The sequence below is a fragment of the Sabethes cyaneus genome, chromosome 3 (assembly GCF_943734655.1).
Source record: "Sabethes cyaneus chromosome 3, idSabCyanKW18_F2, whole genome shotgun sequence".
NCBI lineage: Eukaryota > Metazoa > Arthropoda > Insecta > Diptera > Culicidae > Sabethes > Sabethes cyaneus.
Genome location: NC_071355.1, coordinates 221,500,408 through 221,524,871, shown reverse-complemented (window position 1 = coordinate 221,524,871; position 24,464 = coordinate 221,500,408). Strand labels below are relative to the sequence as shown.

At 38.3% G+C, this 24,464-nt stretch overlaps 3 protein-coding genes across 4 annotated transcripts; 2 read left to right on the top strand and 1 right to left on the bottom strand.

Annotated features, from left to right (window-relative positions):
- Positions 1–5,277: 5,277 nt before the first annotated feature.
- On the bottom strand, positions 5,278–7,581 carry LOC128740762 (putative GTP-binding protein 6). Its single transcript, XM_053836328.1, has 5 exons — positions 7,538–7,581; positions 6,710–7,066; positions 6,233–6,382; positions 5,489–6,017; positions 5,278–5,439 (listed from the first exon to the last, which is right to left on the bottom strand). Exons 1-5 carry the CDS (start codon positions 7,579–7,581, stop codon positions 5,278–5,280), a joined length of 1,242 nt encoding a protein of 413 aa, XP_053692303.1.
- A 59-nt stretch (positions 7,582–7,640) lies between these two features.
- On the top strand, positions 7,641–8,653 carry LOC128743123 (succinate dehydrogenase assembly factor 4, mitochondrial-like). The gene is made up of 2 exons (XM_053839646.1): positions 7,641–7,791; positions 7,847–8,653. Exons 1-2 carry the CDS (start codon positions 7,737–7,739, stop codon positions 8,110–8,112), a joined length of 321 nt encoding a protein of 106 aa, XP_053695621.1. The 5' UTR covers positions 7,641–7,736; the 3' UTR covers positions 8,113–8,653.
- A 5,601-nt stretch (positions 8,654–14,254) lies between these two features.
- Positions 14,255–22,967, top strand: LOC128744731 (eukaryotic translation initiation factor 4 gamma 1-like). Of its 2 annotated transcripts, XM_053841932.1 has the most exons (4): positions 14,255–14,312; positions 14,553–14,746; positions 19,045–21,035; positions 21,149–22,967. In XM_053841932.1, the coding sequence occupies exons 3-4, from the start codon at positions 19,272–19,274 to the stop codon at positions 21,422–21,424; spliced, it is 2,040 nt and encodes a 679-aa protein (XP_053697907.1). In that variant the 5' UTR covers positions 14,255–14,312; positions 14,553–14,746; positions 19,045–19,271; the 3' UTR covers positions 21,425–22,967. The 2 variants fall into 2 exon arrangements, with proteins under 2 accessions (XP_053697907.1, XP_053697908.1); XM_053841933.1 differs by lacking the exon at positions 14,255–14,312 and having other exon boundaries at positions 14,352–14,746.
- The last annotated feature ends 1,497 nt before the right edge of the window (positions 22,968–24,464 follow it).

Here is a 24,464-nt window from a genome sequence, read left to right as displayed (position 1 = left end):
CTCTTACGAACGCAAATATGTAGAGATATAGCGCCCTATACGCTCTTGACAAAATAGCGGTTTCTCAAACACGAAAAATCGATTTTTGGCATAAAATTTCCTCATAACATCACCGACGAACCGACATGACATCCCATACATTTTCCCTAAAAAACTTGTGTCCGAAACTTTGAATCAAAATATGTTAAACAGCATGTAAAGGCCCAGACACAATGCATACGGATTTTACTACGTTGCGGCAATTTTACAGAAAATCTTGCTAAGCTCAGTGCAAACGGCTAAAAAACTTATCGTTTTTCACTCAAACGTATGTTTTTTTTACCGGGGTATAACGGATCATTGGAAAAGCTAAAAAATTTCACAGATGGCTCCAGTTAGAGTGACTATATACAGAGTGGCGACAATGTCAAAATTGGAATGATAATTATCTGTCAGTGTCATTCCAATCGAGCAGACGGCCTATCCAACGCGTATGCAGGAAAGAGAAAAAAAAACCTTCGAAAACCCGCATTGCATAAATTTGGGATGACTTGTCGCCACTCTGTATATAGTCACTCTAAGAGTGACTATATACAGAGTGGCGACAATGTCAAAATTGGAATGATAATTATCTGTCAGTGTCATTCCAATCGAGCAGACGACCTATCCAACGCGCATGCAGGAAAGAGAAAGAAAAACCTTGGAAAACCCGCATTGCATACATTTGGGATGACTTGTCGCCACTCTGTATATAGTCACTCTAGCTCCAGTATAGATATGTTCTGTCAAACACACTCGACGAACGTCTATAACCGACTATCAAACTGCCCTGCAATCTGATTGGTCCACCTAAAAAGACCGGTTCAGATTAACCGTTATCAACCGTCAACAGCTACGGAACAGCAAGAAATTATGACGTGTAATCTGTGTCAGCCTTGAAGTTTACTCTAAATATGCCACGTAGGGCCATAGTGGATTTAGAATACTCTAAATATGCCACGTAGGGCCATGGACTATAGTGTCCATCTAGCGGTACACGGAGAATAAAAATGTAGTTTCAACCATATTTATGTTTGTTTTACGCACAAACAAAAATTTCGTTTTGTTTCAAACTGAAATGTATGATTGAAATGAAAATATTTATTGTTATATCAATGTTAACTTCAAATTTGAAAATACTTTACTTTTAATTCAAAACTGTTATTTTCTTGATTCAAACAGAATCTCGTTTTGAAACAACAATATTTTCAGGTTGTTATAAAAATATTTTAGTGAGGCTTAAAGCAACAATCATTTTGTTTGAAACAAACTGGAGCTATTTCGCTCCGTGTAAGCATGAGCAAAAGCTATCCAGCTTTTTACGAGCCATAATGGCGGACGGGTTCGTAATATTTGAGCAGCATTTTTGACATTTCCTCAATACATCGCACGTTTTCTTTCCGTACATTCCTTTAGTTTTACCGTGAACGCGCGGAATGAAAACGTGCGATGTATTGGGGAAATGTCAAAAATGCTGTTTAAATATTACGAACACGTTTGCCATTATGGCTCGTAAAAAGCTGGATACCTACAATGATCCACAGGGGGAAAACCGACTCCCCGGCACGTCGCCATTTTTCTGTGACTGAAACTGAAACGTCGAAAACACTGGGCGGGAAATCACTTCATAGAAAATCAATGCGACGGCCATTGTTGTTTGGGGTACAATAGTGAGGGGTCCAACTTAATGGGGGTACTGTCAAACTCTGTAGACCAAGATAGCGATGTCGAGGAGGTGGGGAAAACAAAAACAAACGTGTAAAATCTAACAACAGCAACAACAAATTGTGCGTCGATGTGAGCGTGCGGCAAACGTCAGCAAGCTCAAGAGGTATAACTGGGGGAAAACAAAAACAAACGTGTAAAATCAATGTAAAATCTAACAACAGCAACAACATATCGCACGTCAATGTGTGCGTACGGTAAACGTCAGCAAGCTCAATGGAAAAACTGTCAAATTTCCGCAACGAATAGTAAAATCCATATGCATTGTGCCTGGGCCTTAACACCATCTGCACAATGGATCGCTATTTATCTTGGAAAAGTAGAGAATAGGTTTGGCAGAATGTCATTGACTAACTATTAGCGAATTCATAAATTAACCTGGGTTCGTGCTAACTCGAACCCGAAATTTATTAACGATATGGGCAGTTTGACAGATCGACCCGTAAACCGTAATGCTAGACAGTTTTAACCTGCGCTTCAAATTGAATGCTGTCAGTTTAACCGAGATGCAATCTCGGCTAATTTATGAACGCTTTGACAGCACTTCGTTTAAAACTGAGTGCTAATCGACTGGAGCCAGGTTAATTTCGAGGGGATGCGCTGTGCTATCCCTTGCTACACACTTAAACGATTCGGTAAAATTTTCCGAAATCTAAACAGCTGAACGTTCGGTAAAATTTTTTATTGCACCAAACATTACTAATGATCTGTAAACGTCAATGGCACCATCGAAATTTTTACCGAACGTTCAGCTGTTTAGATTTCGGTAAAATTTTACCGAATTCGATACTTTTTGTTAAGTGTGTATGTATTTGTCAGAGGATAACATCGCGCTTCCAAAACTGTCAACGCTTCCAAAAGTGTCAAAATTCAATGCAGTAACATAGCGAGAAAAAAAAGAAAAAAGCAAACCATCGAGTTTCTTTGTTCGATATTCGCTATACAGCAAAGTTTCGTTAATTGGTGGTTCGTTAATTGGGCGGTTCGTTAATTGGGTGTTCGCTAATTGGGCTATGTGACAACTTGAATGTCAAAATTGTATGGAATTTTCGAGTTTAGAAATTTCTAACAACTGTCAGTCGGCCCAATTAGCGAATCTGCTGGAGTGCAGTCGTGGCCCAATTAACGAATTCAGGCTGTATGTGTGACCGACACAAAAAAATAAAAACACTGCGGGAGCACAAGTGAATGCATAAAGTCCTTTGTAAAAAATACTTTATCCTTTGTTTTTGGAATACACAAAGAATTACCGGGTTATTTGGGATATTCATACAGATTTCCGGTGAAACAAACTAAATTTTGCATAAATCTATCTCACGTACCACTGACGAACTGACATGACACATAGAAGAAAATCCTTTAAAAACCATCGTCCTACACATTTTGCTTGCACATCACTAGCACCCTCTGTTATGCATGTCGCGGAGTAGCTTGCATTTGCACGGTTTTATGCTGTAGGATTTTTACATTTGTATGGTTTCATACTGAGACCTCAAAGCAACACTCGCGCGCCGCGGTGTGGTCATGTTACGAAACATGCTTTTTTGAAAAATGAGTGGTTTTTGATTGGACGATGGAATTTACGCGAGTGTCTCGTCTGTGCCCGTACCTTTATACATCGCTCTGCTGTTTGACATAAGCGATCGCTCGCTTATAAGCAAGTGGTCGTTTGCTTTTGCTTGCAAGATCTTGTGAGTCAAAAATGAAACGCCCGTGTCAGGTTAGTTTGTCAGTGATAACATGTCCATGAAATGAGATATGGTATTCGGCGAGAAAAAACCTTCGATTAGTTACCAGTAAATGTTCCTATTAAGATGCTTGTGTATGTGGTAATATTTGCAATGAATCCAGCTTTCCACGAGCGATAATGGCGGATATTGAGCACAAGTGGGCACAATCTTTTGACATTCATTGGAGGAGCGTCGAGTTCGCCCTGACGGAGTTACTATGGATACATGCATGATTGTTTGTTGTTCGAGTGTAAAATGTAAACATTGTTCAATTTTGCAGATCAGCTAAAGAGATTAATAGATAAATAAAATTAATTACGACTTGTTAGCGTTAAGTCACAACCCGCCGGTTAATTCGGTTAATGTTACAGCTTAGGGGCCATCCATAAAGTACGTCACGCTTATAGGGGGGAGGGGGGGGGTTGACATAAACGTGACGATTTGTGACGTAGGGGGGAGGGGAGTATAAAGTTATGTGACGTCACAAGAAAAAAAAATTCAAATATAAAATTTATTCGGGGATTTATAAAAAGGCTTCTTCATTTTGAGATACAACTATTGAAGGCTTCTATAAAATTAACGTACTGATGGATTTTTTTAACATATTTGTGTAAACAGGACTTATTTATTTTTGTAGTATGAACTCTCCATTGAAGCTTTACAGAATATGCTGTACACCACTGAAAAACTCTTTGAGTACCGTCCTGCCTAAAAGATTTTTGCAACCGCAAATTGTAGTCGCATAAACTCCTGAGGGGCTACGGGGTGCTACCAGAGACCAATGGCAATGTTTCCTCTTGATATTCTTGCTGAACTCAATCGATGAACCTAAACTCATACCGAAGTTCCACGGCTGGTTTTAAGGTTCTTCTGTACAACCTATACTGCCCCTCTCTCAAAAGTTTCCGGAAGGACAGAGTTTGTGCCACTTGTGGATTAAATTTCGCATCTAAAGTAATATTGAATGATTGCAAAAAAATACACAAAATGACAAAATCCTCAGAAAAGTTCTTCCAAGGCGTGTTGTTGCAAGACGTCAGCAGGAAGTCCTGTTTCTTTCAACTATAGTTCTATAGATCAGACGAATTTGAGTGGATGGATGTAAAGGACATGGATATGCGCGAAACATTAATCGACGACACATCAGCGACTTCTGAAGCGTTTCCGATAGCAGCAATTGGAGATCATCTTCAAAATCCGTCAATCGATGACTTATAAGCTCGAACATTTTCCTTCTTTTATTTGCTGAAATTCATTTTTGTTATTTGATGAATTGATTGAAGTGAATTAAATTGATAGCTTGAAATTAAAAGGCTGGAATGTATATTTAATTTTTTTGTTGTGAAGGGGGGGGGGATGCAGTGACGTGACGTACTTTCTCAGGGGGGGTCATAAATGTGTGACCAAATGTGACAATGGGGGGAGGGGGGGTTGATTTTGGTCAAAATTTGCATGACGTACTAAATGGATGTCGCCTTAGATGACAGCCATTGCTAGATTCGTTAAAATTAGACGCCAACAATTATTGATTTAAGTTTTTTGTGGTCGTAAATTTTAATGTTGAAATGCAATCAGCTGCACATTAAAATCGTCTTTCAAGGCTTTCATATACTCGAGCGCTTTGAAAGCGTTATGGACCTGGTTATTGAATACAAAAAGTCGAATTTTTCGTTCAATAAGATAATATTTTTTCACTCTTGCTATCAACCACTTGTGTGTTTATTTACATGAACTAGACTTAATTACTTTGCACAACTCGTTGTATTAATGGATGAAGTTACGCGTAGGCTCACGAAGCCCTTCTCTAAACAAACAGATGCCGAAACTGTTGTAGTTTGGCTTCGGTAATCACCGCTCCGACCAGCAGCCGCTGACTATCCCGAGGATCGGCAGCCGTTTCCGTTACAGCTGCATTCTCGTATATCCAAGCCACCTCTTGGCCGCCCATAGGAACGCGTATAATAAGCTTTTGGCGACCGGTAACGACCAGAATTTGCCGCTCAATTTCTTGCAACTGTACATGGACGATGACATCGGCAAGCATCGATCAGTCCCGTCGGGATATCCGCCATAAAACCGACGGTGTCCATAAAGAGTACTTCCAGCTTGCATGGAAGCCAGCCAGCATGAGCCGTTACACCCAACGTGGCAAATAGCTGATTCCGCGGTTCGAGAGATTTTTCCTCGGTGAAGGCTTTAATCAGAGAGATTTTACCGGCATTGGTGTAGCCCACGACAGCAACAATTGGATAGGCGTTCTGTTTGCGTCTATTGCGGAGCAAATCGCGATGCGACCGAATAGATGCCAGTTCATTTTTCAGCTTTCTTTCGCGGATGCTAAGCATGTGCCTTTGTGATTCGGTAAGATAAATACGACTTTTAGTACTGATAGAGTCTTGATCCTTCATCTGATTCCAAATGTATGGAATTTCGGCCATTGCAACCTGCAGTTTAGCTTCAGTGCTTATGGCATGCAAGCGCAGAATCTGTATTACTACAGAATAACGGTCCATTACGGGAAGTTTAAAATGTTCTTCTAGTATTGCTGATTGCAATGAAAATTGTACCATCCAAAGTGTGATATCGCTCCTAAAAGTGCTATTTTGCACTAAATCGTTTCGGTATCTTCGGCGCACTTTTTCGTTATATTCCAAGCAATAAGTGCGCCGAAGAAACCGAAACGATTTAATGCAAAATAGCACTTTTATGAGCGATATCGCACTTTGGATGGTACAATTTTCCTTGCAATTGACAATATTTGCTTTTGCACCAGATACAAAGTGCCCTTACTGACAAATACACAAGTGATTAACGTTCCAGAAGTTTGCAGGTTTTGCAAACACATTTTAATTTCTTCCAGTTTCCCAACGCCAAAAAGATGCTTTTTATCTACTGTGTTACCTGACTCACTGCGAAATGCGTTGTATTCGCGGTATCGTGTTGGTTCGAAAGGTTTCGAAAAATATCGCCCTTGTATCGAAAATATCGTTAATTTTGATCACTAAAAATAACGTACTTAAACGTTATATTTCATGTGCCAGTAGTACGCAATAATTGTATTGTGAAACTGAATTGTTATTTATGCAACTTTCTACAAATTAAATGCAATAACAAAAGCACAACTTATAAAAAATCGTTTGTTATCGATATTAACTGCATATGCGTTATACACGAATAAAACGCATGGTTACGTTTTATTTCAATAATACGCATATTCGCAGTAAGTCAGGTAAAACAGTAGCGATTCCAGCGGAACTTTCAGGGCGTACTCTACTGTCCATTTGGGTATCGAACGAACCAACGCTTCCGCCTCCGCAAGTTGATGTTCTGATTTGCTGGAAGACTTTTTCGGTCCCCACTTTATGTATGGTTGGATGATAAACACGTTTTGTTCGTTGTGCAGTCTTTTCTGCACTCGCATGGCATTGTTGGCAATGGTGTCGTAGCCGGCATCGTCCAAGCTGAACTCATCTAAATCTGCTCCATCGGTCGAACCAGCGATCTCTCTGTTGGTACTCTTAAATTTCCCTTTATAGTCTTTGTATTTACTGGAGTCAGTGTATTTATATCTCGTAGTAGTCACTTCAGCTGATCTGCAAAATTAAACAATTTTTACATTTTTACACTCGAACAACAAACAATCATGAATGTATCCATAGTAACTCCGTCAGGGCGAACTCGACGCTCCTCCAATAAATGTCAAAAGATTGTGCCCACTTGTGCTCAATATCCGCCATTATCGCTCGTGGAAAGCTGGATTGGTTCAGCTGTTTTTGAGAATTTTTTCTTATCGAAATTTCGATAGAGGAATGTCAAGTCGTCACTCTGCTTCTACTTAGGCACCCTAATGTTTTCTGTGCAAAATAAAAACGATAAATCGGGAGTGTTTTCTTTTTTCTTCAATCTTTGACAGTTAATCCCAATCCCGTTAATTCGCCATGACGGCACCGCACGACCTCTTTTACACTTACAGAACTGCCCGTAGCTGAATGCGTGAAAATTATTTCCGATGTGTTTCTATCTTTTGCACTCATTAATAAATTGCTATTCTGCTTCACGCGAACTCGAAACTAATGAAGGTGTCTCCACTCCACTGCGGCGCCGTCATAGCGAATTGTGAATAATAACAATAATAATTATTATTGCACTATAGGTTTGTCTTAAAGTTTGTGATCAAATAAATATTTAAATTGGACTCGCAGATATTGTGCAACGCGCGACATTAGTAAATAAAATAAAAAATCACTGGTGCTTGCTGTGAAAATGTTGTCTAAATGTTTAACGGTTACCAATAAACAAGTTTTCAGCGCGAAACTTGGTATGTTTTTTGTTAATGTTGGGGGAGAAAAATATGTAAATGTCCATCGTTTCAGTACCGCTGCTATCGTTTTCTACAAAGGTACCTCCTGACAAACCTATAAGTCCGCGGATGCAGGAATTTCAGAAAAAGCTACGCGAGAAAACTCCAATTGGAAAACTTGATGAAATTGTGGGCAAGCATCCGAATGAAGAAAAAGAACCATTGGAAGCATGGCCTAACAACACTAATCCTAGCACAGGCGAAATCGGTGGTCCTCGAGGACCAGAGCCAACCCGTTATGGAGATTGGGAACGAAAGGGTCGTGTGTCTGATTTTTAATGCAAAGTTTATAATGGCATCAATATCACCATAGGTCATATGTTTTTGGATTTTTATTACATAATTGCTTCTAGTATTAGTCCTTTGAGAGAGGTCTCTCTGGTAAGTAGTGACAGTCAACTAACTCTTACTGTACTGATATTCGGTTCAGTTTCCGATCAGAACAAATATTTTTGCAATTAGCAGTGGGATGCAGCGTTTACTGTTTACCCTTTACATGCAAAACGTGCCAATAAGCGATATAGAAATTGTATTACTATGATTGTTTGATTGAGATCGTAAGACCCAAGTCTAAAGTGTTGCAATATTGTATGCATTAGTTGTTTGATTCGTTTAGGCTGACACAAGCAATGTAATCTCTCTAAGTCTAAAAATAGAGATTTATGCATATAGTTCTGCTGCGTCGAATAAATAAGGAATGAATACATGCATAATGCATCAAATTATATGATAAAATTGAAAGAAGCTTCGAAATAAAGCGTAAGAAACATTCATTCATAAGATTAAAGAAAAAATCGTCTCCAACATTCTACTTCAATCGACGTTATTAGGTATTTAAAATTTCAGTTTTTGCCGAATGTACTAAAAATGTACAAATATAAAGATGTTTATCGGAACTTTATGGTTCTGAAATATCAATTTTATCTTATTGTTGAGGAATCTAATTAGTTCTTTTATTATTCTCCCAGTTAACTCTAGTCTCTCAATTGTGTCAAATTTGTTGCTTGTCTTTAATATTTTTTTTGAAACGATGATTGAAGTAATGAAGAAGGATTTTTTGGGAATGGAGGGGAAAGAGTGGAAAGGAAGGGGGGGTATCTTCTCCTATCTCCTATCTTCTGTCCAATGCTGGAAGGTGCATGGGTCGAACCAAGCTTGTCTTTGACTATAGTGTTTTAATTAATTATTTTCCACCACAAACACGTTACACAACTGATCTTTTGTCGAACCACAAACCAGCAAACCTAAATTTTAATTTTGCGGTTGTCTCGCGGTTATCTCCTAAGCGCGTTACCACCGCCGGAGCAGGAGAATTTATTATAAGCGCCGCAATACATTGGCATTAGAGAAAATAATCTGGATTAATCCAGGTACAGCTGCAACGCACAATAATTACTATAATAAATCATGCGGTTATTTTTTGGTGGTTTGGTTCAGCTGTCAAGATAACCGCAATGTAAGGATTTTTCCTGCAATCTGCAATATTGTTGCAGCTGAAAACCGTAATACACTCAACCCCCGCTAACATGAAAAACACCTCGTTCAGATTGGGCGAGTTCATTTTTAATCTGAACATTTGGTAAGGGGCCATCCATATACCACGTGGACAGCTTAGAGGGGAGTGGGGGGTACGTAAATGTCCACGCTTGTTCACGGAAGGGGGGAGGGGGTATAGAAAATGTCCACGTGGACAAGCGACATTTTTTGCAATAGTATTTCAATTTGTGCCTTTTGAATTAATTAAAATTAGGTCACGACGTGTATTGTACTTTGCCTTACAATCAAATGCAGCTCGCCACGAAAAAGAAAATCCATTGGCAACGTATTTGAAAAATAACTCGTCTTCTTAAAATTTCACGAACCACAACGGAGCGGTCTTGTGATGTGTTAAAGTCAGCGACCAAGCTAAGGTACTCTGGTTGGACAGGGGTTGAAGCAGATGAATCTTCAAGCGAAGATCAAGCTGGAACAGGCTTTCCTGCAGTCCATCATTTATTTGCAGTGGACAAGATTAGCATGGATAGAAGAACTAGATCTAGATAATATGCCTAGTTTAGCTTGCTTTTATGTAAGCTTTTTTCTTAATTTTTTTAAATTACAGAATAACGCAAATGGAAACAGAATTGAGCATAGAATTTCACATAAGAAAAAAAAATGTCCACGTGGACAAACAATGGATGGGGGTGGGGGTTGAGTCGATGTCCACGTTTGTCCACGGAGGGGGAGGAGGGTGTTGAAAATTGGCATTTTTGTGTCTACGTGGTATCTGAATGGCCCCTTTGATAAATTTTCAAATAGGGTAAGGAACGAGTTAAGCAGTGTCACCTATTTTAATCAGTTGAACATAAATGAGCCGAAAATGCACTTTTTTATTCATATTTTCAAATTCTTTTGATAGGATCATCTTCACAAATCACTTAACCATACATTTGATTCACACAAACACAATTTATTGGGTTTCCGACAAGAAATATAATGAATTAAAAATTGTTGTCCAAAAACGTACAATCGCCACCTCGCTACTAACGAATCCATCACATTTTTCAGCACTGATTACAACCACTCTAAAAGTCAAGCACTCAATTGTCACATACCATATTATTCAGTCTCTTTTTTTTCTATTATCTAAGGCTTTGTCACTAGCCAAAAGTTTTATTATTTTCTAACAAAACTGAAAACAAATTCTGAATTGACGGAACCTGTTCACCACTAGCAGCAGCTGCAGCACAACTGATGAACTATCGTGTTGCCAAGACACTGTTTCGGTTCTGGAAATAAGAATTTTAAGTTTGAAATTAACTGAAACCTCCTATGGTGAAAACGTGGTTCAATATACTTTCAAGAGAAATGTATGTTCATAATTAATTTTTCTTTATTAAAAACAACACAAAAGACAGCTTTTTCAATAATTTTCGAAGATTTTCTCAGTGATTTAATAAAGCAACGATGTGTTTCAATGTTATTTGCTTTGACAACACTGTTCAGAGTCGGATCGTTTGTACTGCTATATGTTTACCTCTTTTGTTCTCCCACCATCCTTATGAACAGCGAGTGAGACGTCAAACTCGCAGTTTCCCATAAGAACACCAGAGAATAAAAGAGACGACGAATACCGTTTGCCGAACGGTGCGGTGAGTGTATGCCCCGATAAACAATTTAGACAGATGACATTTTACGCATCTATGCCGATACGCTATGCCGATTACGCATCAGATGCCGATTAGTAGTTCGCGGATAGGAACGCGAACTTACTGAATAGGGGGAAAAGTTCGAGGGATTTTTTAACGGGACGTACAAAAATTCAGATTTCAGGATTGCTTAAAAAAGCACCTTGCGGGTGAAAATGGGTTCGGTGTGTTCAAAATTAGTTCCGCCGCTCCAACTTTTAAAGCGAAAAATCAAAAGTTTAGCTCAACAATAGTGTCTTCCAATGGTAACAGCTTGAAGAACTAAAGATAGTAAAGATAGCAAGAAGATTGGTATACTGATATCCCCCACTTAGTCAACCCATCGCTTGTAATAGGGTAAAACAATCAGTGACCCGCTTAGACTGCTTAAAACTAGTTCTTTACCTTACTTAATTACTATAATAAATCATGCGATTATCCTTTTGGTGGTTTGGTTCAGTTGTCAATCGTTCAGTAACCGCAATGTGAGGATTTTTCCTGCAATCTACAATATATGACAAAACAAAACAGCATTCGCATTGTCGCACTTTTAGACTGCGGTGTCCAGTAAGGTGCAAAATGCGGGATAAGTATTTGAAAATTTACCAAATCAGTTATTTTCCACGACAAACACGTTACAAAAATGATATTTTGTCGAACCACAAACCAGAAAACCTAAATTTTAATTTTGCGGTTGTCTCACGGTTATCTCCTGAGCGCATTACCACCGCCGTAGCAGGAAGATTTATTATAAGCGCCGCAATATTCAATATGTGATAAATATATTTACCATTTTAAATGTGTCCAGCTCATCATAACAACTCTTGCCACATACTTCGCGTTGACGGCATTAATCGATCTCTTGCACACGCATAAGAATTCCCATATGTGAGTGCGGGTGAAAATCTGCCAAAATGTTGCGATCTCTTGCGCTCTTTAACAAATTCCTATTCTGCTTCACCCCTACAGTAAACTTTTGGAGGTGACAGCAGCTTACGTTCGTCGACCAAGGGCATGGTGTGTTGCTATCTCTTTCTCATGTAGGAGTGAAGAGAGCAACTTTCAAATGGTCCTCGGTAAAGGGGAATTCCCAGCAAATATTTTGGTTCCTGTCAAAATTACCAGTTTACCGTTTAACGTGGTCGAAACGAACCAAAATCACTCGAAACGAGAATCGCAATATCACCCCTGTTCTCCGTGCGATGTATTAGGGAAATGTCAAAAATGCTGCTCAAATATTACGAACACGTCCGCCATTATGGCTCGTAAAAAGCTGGATAACCGCAAACTTTTTTCCATGAACACTCTGAGGGCATCATTTTTCGACATTTAAAGCATGTATGCGGAGACTGACAGATATTTAAGAATATTTTTGGAAGTGAAATATTTTGTGTTGCCAACAACGAATACTTTTGTTGCCAAAATCGGGGCATGCTAAAAACGAATCATGCCAAAATCGAGCCATGTCAAATTCAAAATCCCACTGTATTACGAACACAGATGATGCGGTTCACCATTATGGCTCGTAAAAAGCTGGATACGGGGGCTTTTATCCAGCTTTTTATGAGCCATAATGAATGGGTTCGTAATATTTGAACAGCATGTTTGACATTTTCTAAAGATATGGCACGTATTCTTTTCGCACGTTTATGGTAAGACTAAGAGAACGTGCGGAAAGAAAACGTGCGACATGTTTAGGAAACGTCAAAAATGCTGTCCAAACACAGAGACTCTGTGGTCCAAATATTACGAACGCCTTCCGCCATTATTGCTCGTAAAAAGCGTAACAACTCCCAAGTGGGTTGCTACCCCGACCAGGCATGGGTAAAACACCGAACCAAGCTTACACGCTGGGCACCATTGCCAGAACCACTCAACAAACTTAATTTCGTTTTGCACGCCGTTCCCGTACATGCAAACAATCACGAAGTGTAGCAAGCATTACACCGGTGGCGGTAGGTTTGAAAGATTTTTAGCCTAAGTTTTCAATGGCTAGTACATTGGCTCGGTTAGTACATTTCTGAGTGTTAACTGATATCGGAATCCACCGTAGGCGAGTATTTTCAAGCTTGCAAAAACACGCATAGAGGCGCTTCATACTTATTCCAATTGGCCGTGTGAGTGAAAGAAATAGAAAAGCAAAAAGACCAGATCCCTGTCACGGCAGCTGTCAGTTGAAGCCGCCTCCGGCCGCCTAGTGGTGGTATGGTAATAGAGGTAGACAACAAATTTTGAAACAAAATTTATACGAGACAACGCATATATTTAATGCTGCGCAGTATGACGAGAGCAGCGTGTTTCCCCTCTTTCGTTTATCGTAAAAAATAAGACTAAAAACTTCAGCAACACGAAACCCGGACTTCGTCGCAACGTCGACGCGCTACTGGGCAAACTGGTGGGATTTCGCGATACTACTCTGAAACAAAAACCATGGTATCTCGCTTTATCCAGCTTTTTACGAGCCATAATGGCGAACGTGTTCGTAATATTTGAACAGCATTTTTGACATTTCTCTAATATATCGCATGGTTTCTTTCGTGAATTCCTTTAGTTTTACCGCGAACGCGCTGAACGAAAACGTGCGATGTATTAGGGAAATGTCAAAAATGCTGTTCAAATATTACGAAAACGGCTGCCATTATAGCTCGTAAAAAGCTGGATTGTTCACTTTGTTTTGACATATACTCTAATCATTATATACAATTCCAATGTAAAATTGACATGAAAACGATTTAATGTGAACTTTCTATTACGATCTTGTGTTATCTGGCACGTTTGCAATTTAGCAGTTGAACCGCCAGATTTTCGTCATTGCATCTCCACCGTACCTTTGCTTGCTTGACAAGCATATTTTTAATGTATTTGATAAGTACAAGATAATTAATATTAAAATATGAATTAGCGAAGGACTCGTAAAATTGCTGCAAGGCACAAAACTGTCCGCAATTATGGCTCGTAAAAAGCTGGATATGCCAGCCGTAACGGTGGACAGCAAAATCCCCGCTCGTAATATTTAAACATTTGTTTAAACCAGTTTCAACTCGAATTGAATAAACAAATTTGCTTTTAGAATAACCTTCTGTTTTCGTTTCGTAAGTGATGAATGAACCATTATAAGCTACCTATCGTGTATGAATACAAAAAATTATGCGATTGAAAAAAACGATATATTTTGGAAATTACCCAGAACTACTTTACCTACACAGACTGTCATAAATTTGCAAAGCAGCGCAGCGGTGGCTCCAGTCTTAGTAGTGTTAGTGCCATCGTGCACGTCGTCATACTTTTTTAAATCAGCACATGAACTAAAAGGTAAAAAGTACTCCATTAATACAAAAACTTGTAAAATAGTTAAAATCTAATCGACAGGAAAGCGTGAGTGTAAAGAAATATCAGTAAATCTAATAGTGTATCCAATTTTCGAGTTTTGTTTCATTTTGAGACATAATGATTGGGAGTAGGATAAAATTCAAGATTATCAAATAAGGCCGTCATTGATGTAGACCAAGTTCACTAGTGTAAAATATGCCTATTTTTTAATTATTTCCCTAGTGGTTTAAATACAAACCTGGTAGAAACGGTCGAACACAGAATACTGGCGTCATCAGAAATCGGCCGTATTAGGATAAACTAAATCTACCTGCCCTTTGCTACTGAGATTTTGTCAACGTAGCAAGCAAAGCATTTGGAGTTATAATTTCCTGCCACGAATCGCAGCGTATTCTGCATAATTGTAGCTAACAGCGGTAAGTGTTCCAAAACTTTAGTTTCTAGTTCATTCTCGGGATCAGAAACCAAATAATTGCATAAGAGATCCCGCAATATTAATCGTGGTGGTTTTCCTCTAACGAAAGTGAAGGTGAAACTAGTTTTTTGCTCTTCGATTTTTTCCTTAATTTGGCCGTTTCTTTAAATTTCAGTCTTTAATGAACGTGGTTGGTTTGCTGTCTGTGTATAAAATTCAAAATTCCTTAAACATTTTTGATTAACTTCTTATGGAAATATTTTAGACATTAGGCCTTACATTTTCACCTTCTGAAAATGTAAAAATCCCACGGAATTCTTACAAGAAATCGATAGAATATATTGTTTTATTGTGGTTAACGTGTTAGAATCCTGATTACCTTCAAAAAAAAAAAACTTGTTAACCTCTTTAAATTCGCTCCTGCAAATCATCGATGTGACGACTGCATACCTAGTTTAGATACACGTTGCGAGAGTTGAGAAAGAGATCAATGAAATGCAAGCAGTAATGCCAGTTTAATTCGATACATTTTTTAACACCGTTTCTGTTGTATGCAGTTTACTTACTAATGAAGTTGAATTTTGAGGTTCAATGTTTTATTCCACTTTATGAATCGCATTCTCTAAATAGATGCAAGTCGTTTTATGTCCTTCGAATGATCAAACATATGAGTTGCAATATTTTTTTTTACATTCAACAGTCTGAGTTTTGAGTCTGAAACTCACTCTTATTGGTAAAAAAATACACGCATTAGTTTAGGAATGATGTAAACTAGTTATAATGCCACAAAATTAATAACCTAAAAACAAACAGCAATTAACTGCCCAGATAACACAAGATCGCAATAGAAAGTTCACATTAGATCGTATGCATGTCAATTTTACATTGGAATTGTTTAATGATTAGAGTATGTGAAAACAAAGTGAACAATAAATTGTTTTGAAGTCGTGCGTGTCCACATATACAACAACTCATGACTGTAAATTATAAAGCACCCAGGTAACCAATAAGCATTAGTAAAAGCAGTAAATCAATCGTTTATTAGCATCCCTGGCGTTTTATACTGCAGGTTGCTGTTTATCAGCCTTTTGACTGCATAACTGTTGTAAATTGGCATCCACAATTCTATTTAAATTCTTCTTGTCGGTAACTAGCTGCAAATAAGCATTGTCAGCACTATAAGAGGGCATATTGCCGCATATTTTGCCAAAATAGCATTTAAGGCAACTTAAACGCTTATTGAGCATTTCAATTGCAATGGAAATGCTTATTGGTTACATGGGCAGTATAGATGATTGCAATATTAAGGCTGTGAACCATTTCGCAAAATTTTTAATTTTTTGGTTAAAATTTGACAGATGGCTTTCGAAATTAACCCTGCTAGGAAGCATGGTTAGTTTTGACAGTTCGATGGTTTGCTCCTCATGCATTTGCATTTGCATTTGATTTTGCTGTAAAGGTCCAAATTATGTACAGCTGCTGAGGGGGTCCAAAATACGTTGGTTACCCTACTACTGTCGAACAAGCAAAAACATCCAAGTAAGCCCGTGTCTACTTCGTTTCAAATTGATGTCGGCGAAGTGGATTGAACCGACAATGTATTTAAAAATCACATTCTGTTCATAGTAAAGAGGAACAGAAAACATCTAATTCAAAAAATGCATTAAAAATTGGTTTCGATCGTGTAAGATATAACAGGTACATCCAAATTTACATTTGCGAGACAAATGAGTGACATCTAGCTACGCAGCAGTACCACACTCTCGTTAATATTGTGAATTCGTTTAACGAGTTATAACTAAAACTAAATATATACAGTTAGAACTTTCGAAAAGCACAAGTATTCAAGTATACACACTGAACATTTCAAGCCAATTCGTTAAATATTTGCGAAGCCACATGCATATTTGTAACGATGTGTCAGAGCGGTTGAAGAAGGAACGCGAAACTTTGAGCGCATTTTTACAAAACTGTTTTTTCAAAGTCGGCGAGAAAGATTTTTCGAAATCGGATGAACTAATTCACTTCAAATTTTAGTACAAACTCTTTAGGAATATTTTCTAGAAATTTATATAACATTTTTCCTCACCGATAAATATTTTCCTTTTTATTCATGGTTACAGAAACATATTTTCATCCTCACCTTATATGCTTTCATTGAGCAAAACAATTATTAATCTGTCAAAACATGAAATGGTTCGCATTCTGAAATGGTTTTAACTACTTGAGGAGAAATAACTATCGCACTGTCAAATTTTAACCTTCCTAGTGCATTGGGGTCGTTTTCGACCCATCGGCATACTTACAAAGCTTGATACTCAGTAACGGAACGAGCTAGAGACTTGAAATTTTCTGACTTTTCCTAACTTTGAAAATCTAGCATTGTGGGGGAGTTTCAGCTTTCAGCGACATCTAGAAGAGCCACAGCAAAAAAAGTTACATATTATGCATTAAGGGTCGAAAACGAAATTGCTCTCATTCATCCATTTTCAATCCGAATTTTGTTTTCTATACCTCATGTGAAAGGTATGGCCAAAAACTGGCACCCAAGGTGTATTAGGGAATATTTGATGACTAATGGCCACTTCTGCGTCGGTTCCGGAACACCCACTACCAGGTCCCGGGGACATTTTTATACTTTGAGGTAATTCATTTTGCGGCACATCAAATCACATTGGCTTGATAAAATAAGATTAATGGAAGTACAATGGGGACATTTTGGACTCAAACGGCCATTTTCCCATTGGTTCCGGAACATCCGGTACCTGGTTTTTGAGGACAATTTTGAATTTTAGGATGATTTATCTTGCCACACGTCAAATTACGTCAGCTTGATATCATTAGACTATTGAAAGTATAATAAAGACATTTTGAAGGCAAATGGCCACATCAGCTTTGGTCTTGGAACATCCGGTACCCGGTTTTTGAGGCCATTTTTGTATTTTAGGATAATTCATAAAGCGACATATCAAATCACATCGGCTTAATAAAATAAGACTGATGGAAGAAAAACAGTGTCACTTAGAAGCCAAATGGCAACTTTACCATCGGTTCTGGAACATCCGGTACCTGGTTCCGCGGGACATTTTTGGATTTTGAAATAACTCATCGTGCGGCACATCGAATCACAACGCCTTGATCAAATAAGACAGTTACAAGATGTTTGAGGACAATTTGGAATTTTTCCATTGTACTTCCATTAGTGTTATTTTATCAAGCCAATGTGATATGATGTGCCGCATGATGAATTATCCTATCCAAAAATGTTCTCATAAACCGTGCACCCGAAGTTTCGGAACCGATGATGAAATGGTCATTTGTCTTCAAATTGTCCTCAAACCTCTTGTAACTGTCTTATTTGATCAAGGCGTTGTGATTTGATGTGCCGCACGATGAGTTACTTCAAAATCCAAAAATGTCCCGCGGAACCAGGTACCGGATGTTCCAGAACCGGTGGTAAAGTGGCCATTTGGCTTTTAAATGACCTTATTTTACTTCCATTAGTCTTATTTAATCAAGCCGATGTGATTTGATGTGTCGCAAGATGAGTTATCCTAAAATACAAAAATGGGCCCAAAAACCGGGTACCGGATGTTCCGGGACCAAAGCTGATGTGGCCATTTGCCTTCAAAATGTCTTTATTATACTTTCAATAGTCTAATGATATCAAGCTGACGTAATTTGACGTGTGGCAAGATAAATCATCCTAAAATTCAGAATTGTCCTCAAAAACCAGGTACCGGATGTTCCGGAACCAATGGGAAAATGGCCGTTTGAGTCCAAAATGTCCCCATTGTACTTCCATTAATCTTATTTTATCAAGCCAATGTGATTTGATGTGCCGCAAAATGAATTATCTCAAAATATAAACATGTCCCCCGGGACCTGGTAGTGGGTGTTCCGGAACCGACGCAAAAGTGGCCATTAGTCATCAAATATCCCCTAACATACCTTGGGTGCCAGTTTTTGGCCACAGCTTTCAAATGAGGTAAAGAAAACGAAATTCGGATTGAAAATGGATGAATGAGGGCAATTTCAAAACTTGGGTCGTTTTCGACCCCAATGCATAATATGTAACTTTTTTCTAATGCATTAGGAAGGTTAACCAAAAAGTTAAAAATTTCGCGAAATGGTTCACAGCCTGTAAATCATAATTTCGACTTTGATGCGGTCGTCACTTTATATACCCTCCGCTCTAGTAAGAACGATACGTCAAAAATCTAAAGTTTATAGAAAAATCTGCCTATATGGCATCACTGCTTATTAAACATTTTTTTTAACAATCGTTCTTTTTTTTAGATATCATTCAAGTGACCCAATACTGCCAAGACCCGAGATTTACAAGACTTGCACTAAACGTAGGTGTTCTTGCTTCGGGCTAATAAGAAGCAACGAAAATCGTGATTAAATCATTGTTTATATCTAGTAAATCATTTTTTGTAACGTGAAACGTAACTCGTGCTTACGATTGAAATTAGCACACTTTTAAGCCATTCTACGCTGGCGTAAAATTGCGAGCTACAGCCATGTCTGAAACAACTGCTGATACGGTTGTAGTTAATCAACCATTAAAAGTGGAAGAAGATAACAATAATGACATAAATTTAGCCGATTCGGTAACTAAGTTAAACATTAACGGAGATTCGAGAAACGATCAGACAGAAATCACTAAAGCAAACGAGGAAAATCAGGACAACAATAACCATGCTTCCTGTGACGTGTCTAGTAAAAACGTTGATGGTGGCCATAAATCAATAGGAATTCGAATTAGACGAACATCTGAAAAACTTCTTGGAGAAGAGGTAGGTGGCCGAAAAAAATATTCACTCGATCAATTGCTGTCTTTAAAAGATGCTACTATTAGCAAAGAAAAACCTACGACTATACCAGATGTATGCAGGTCCATTCTTAAGTCTTCCCACAACCCGCTTATGTCTGCCACTAGAAATTATGGTAACCAAGATAATGCGCTGCTTCCGAATTTCATGCGAGGTGGTATGGATGGTGGTGGAATGATGGGAGCCAGACCGATGGCAGCTGCTCCGATAAAGCGTGCTCCATACCAGGGTCGTTTATCAGCCAAAGAAACGCGATCCAATGCAGCCGATGATGTAGATAGTGGTATCATTAAAGTTAATCTAAACATAACCGAAGAGGTAAAACTTCGAGAATCTGCGAATGCTTGGAGGCCACGCTTTTTAAAGATGCAAGAAGAAGGTGATGAGGAAACTAAGAAAACTCAGGAACTATTCAAGAAATTTCGTAGCGTACTGAACAAGCTAACACCTGACAATTTTAACGTGCTTGTTGAACAGGTTAAAACTTACGAAATTGATACTGAAGAACGGCTAGACGGGTGTATTAAAATTCTGTTCGAGAAAGCGATTATGGAACCCAATTTTACTGATACGTATGCGCAAATGTGCAAAGAAGTGGGTAGTATAATAAAAATTTCTACTGGTGACAATCAACAGGCCAATTTCAAGCGCAAATTGATTACTCAGTGCCAGAGAGAATTTGAAAAGCATCATACAGATAAAGAACAGAATGCAAACGAAATTGAGGAGTCTAAGAAAAAGGCGACTGAAGAGAAGACCGATGAAATTGAAGATCTTCAGTTTGAACTGGAAGAGAAAGACATCAGAATTCGAAGGCGTGCTCTGGGAACGATTCGTTTTATCGGGGAGTTGTTTAAACACAAGCAACTTACGCATAAAATCATGTATACTTGCATTAATATTTTGCTGAGTGAAGAAATGTTGGATGAGGAATCACTCGAGTGCTTGTGTAAACTGCTGTCCACTATAGGCTGCCGAATGGAGCAAGAATGTGACCCGATGGGTTTACAATATTGTTTTGATCGGTTGCAAGAGATTGTGGATCGAAAATCAACGATTCAAGTATGTAACCGAATTCGTTTCATGATTCTTGACTTAATGGATGTAAGAAAAAACAATTGGCAACCTCGTAGAGCCCAAGCTGCACCTAAAACGATGGAAGAAATCCAAAAGGAGGTAGAAACGGAGGAACACAAAAATAGAATTTTAAATTTCGTGCTGTCCGGTCCAGGTAGCCGTGGGGGCAGCGGTGGTGGTGGTGGTGGCGGCGGTGGTATTGGCAGTAGCGGAGGTAGCAATCGGATGGATAATGACCGGCACCACGGGGGAGATAGCGGAAGTGCCTCGAAAAATAAACAGCGTTTCGTTGATGACGATGGTTTCGTACAACCAGCATCCAACAAAACAGCTCGCCCACTGCCTATTTTTGACCCGAAGAAGCTTAACTTAACGGTAAGTAAATTTCGTAACGGTTAGAATTTTTCAATTTTTCACGTGCTGATTTTTTTGGTATACAATGTTATATTAAACATTGACCTCGAACTATTTTCCTTTCTGCTTTGCAGCAAAAGTCACCGGAAGTGACTCGATTAGGATCTGCTTCTATGTTTCAAGGCTGGGGACAAAATAATGCGTTTGCCTCACTTCCTGATGATCAACATCAGAGCGCAGGTCCTCCCAGCTTCTTTGGGGCTGGTGGTCTGGGCAGTAGCTCTCAATCTACCGGCGGTAGCAGTAAAGGAGGAGGTGGTGGAGGCTATGGCGGCGGAAATAAAAAGTCTGGTGGCGGAGGAGGTGGTAAAAAACAGCTTTACCATGGAAGAAATAGCAGCCGCTTCTGATGAAAACCTAATTATAATCATTGTTTATGATTGCCTCATTAGAAGTCTTATTTTCTATACCTTATACATTGTTTGAGGCAAACTTTTTTTTGCGAAAAAATAGAAATGCAACTAGTGGGTCAAATAAAAGGTAAAGTGTCTTTTCATAGTCATACAACTCGTACTCAGGTTAGTGGGTTAAATATAAATCTGAAAAGTACGTAGGATTTGTGGTGCGTTTTAAAGTAACAATGTTTCGAATTCTTTGTGTATTCCAGTCAAGTTCAGGCATTTTTGCCCTAACGTGCCGAAAAAACAGCCATCCTTCTTAATAGGAAATCATAAACAGTTATCCAAGCATCTGTGCACTCGTACATGAATAAGTCTCACAAATAAATTAAATTTACCTTAATCAAACAGCCAATATAACTAACAGAAGTTCCTTTTGCAATACTAAGGAGTTTGCTGTAGAACATGTTCAAGGTAAGTTGACGCAAAGCTCTAAATTGCATTAATAATCCGAAAACGGTCACTGATGAATCGTTAACTATCATTTTGAGAATATACCATACCGAGAAGTTCACAGCCAGATTTGCGTGTGCGGTTCGAAAGTTGAAGAAAACACAATCAAAATGTGAGATTAATAAAAGCTAGAGTGTATCTTACGCAAATAAATCGAAAATAGTCAAGTTACGCTAATAGATTATAAAATAGAAGTTCGAAATATGGTGAGACACGTTATTATTGCCTTTCATCTCTATAAGTTGATGTGTATATATGGGCAAAGCATTGGACTCAAGGGAATGTCACGCTCAAAATAACAATTATATATATAGATTTAATTCTGATTCTGGAAAGTATGCAAGGAAGGAATATTAATAGGAAAATGATATTAAATATAGGGAAAAAACAATAGCAAAGAAATGAAAAGTCGCGCTAGACCTTTATATACTTTTAGCATCCCAGAACGTAAAACATAAGCTGGAATTTGATAACTGAATTCTGTAAGAATATAAACAGTAATTTTAAAACTATTGTTTCAGTGGAAAAGGATTGCGAATAAAACAAAAACGAAATGCAAGCTTACAACTTACGCAAATATTTGTACTTTTTCAATTTACATTTATTGATATCGTAGTTTCAAAAATATAAGAAATCTTTATTCAACAAGTCTTTTTTTATCTGTGAAATGCAAACTATTTTTCAAACAAATAACACTTGTAAAGATAATTTTTTCAGTAACATCATGATTATCACGGCAATCAAAAAACCATTTCAAAAATTCAGTTTAATTTAAAATCGAATTGTTTATTTAAAGCTGACGCAAGCAGGCGTTAAGGCATAATTTTGTTCGGTATTTAACAAGTTAAATGCCACAAATAACAGCGAGCACCACTCAACGTTTCTGTACCTAATTGCCTCCAAATATCTACCATTTCTTCGCAAATAATAATTCAACAAAATGGTAATTAAAGCTACTAACCTGATACGAGTGCAAACATTTTGTAACTGAAAGCAATATACATTATGATGTTCTTAGTTTTATTACTTTCTGGATTTAATTATGAAGCAACTATCATTTTTTATACAAAACTAATGTTTACTATGACATTTTTCCTTTCTTTTTTATCACCACCTGTTTTCAAATTACTATCTAATAGTTACACTTCCACTCGTATGCTTTAAACATTGTGTAACTTACCAATAGTCTTATGATTTGTTAACAAACGTTGTTAGTTAATGTTGCGATATTTTATGTGTGATAATTCTCCCTGGGCTTGGTGGTTCAGCCTTGGAGGGCGTTTTTTCTTCGAATAATATACCAACCAAAACTGACTAAAAATCCCATTTCTTCTTATTTTTTCTTTCCAACTTCATCTTCCACAATGCATTAATGTATGTGAGAGGCAACGAGGGTATTTCTGATTGCACATATTCTAATAATTTTCCAAATTATCTGGTATCTGGACTTTCGTGTTTTTTGAAAATTTGTTCGCTTTTTGCCTACAATTATATTAAGTTTTCAATTTGCATTTGCTATAGATATTTCTTACTGGCGACCTGGTCTTCTGGGCCCCCATATGTGCTAAAATGAAAAATGAAAATGAAAGAAGAATATAACACAGCAGGACAAAACATGACGAACTGTGGCACAAAGACCTCACTGAGCACGCTCAATTGACCGAAGGGTGTCAGTCCGTTCGGTCAATACCTACTCAGCTTGCTCGCGAGCCGGACCGAGACCCAATCAGTAATACGCTACAGTCCTTCAACTCGCTGAAAAAAAAGATATTTTATGTGTGATAATTCTACTATTCTCGTGTTCAATACATAAATATCGCAGCTTCTCCAGGCATGGAGATTAGAAGCACCTCTTTTCCACGCTAAAATATCCACAAAACCTTCTGAAGGTCACCTACATACAATCAACCAAATTGATTATGCTCTCATAGATGGGTGGTTCTTATCTAAACATCAAGAATATACGTTCCCTACGTGTTGCATATATTGACACTAACCATCCTTCAAACCCATCCTGCTGGACTGACCAATAGGCAGCTAGGCAACCCGTAATCTGCCAACAAATTACGACACCACTACGGACCAAGTTTTCGCCATCCGCCAGATCTTGCAGGAAAGTCTGGAATACAACGTGCCCTTGCATTACATATTTATTGATTTCCAAGCAGCATACGATACAGTCGAGCGAGATCAGCCATGACAGATAATAGAGTCTATTTGGCGAGGCGAGCGACGTGACATTCCAAATTACATTGTGCTGTCACTCGCATTTACTCTGTTGTTATGTGAATTGAGTCACATGCTCCGAAAGATTCGTCTTGAAACTCTCACGTCATTCGATTCGACTAATACTGAACGAAACGCGAATGGCAGCAAATTCAAATTTACCGTGTCACGTTTCTCGCCTCGCTGAATAAACCACAATGCACGAGCACGGTTTTCCAAATGTCAAACTGATTCTTGTTGCCCACGAACTGATTTGAAAGATGGCGGAGGGAAACTATAGGTCAACTAAAGCAGAATCTAGTTTAGTCGTGGG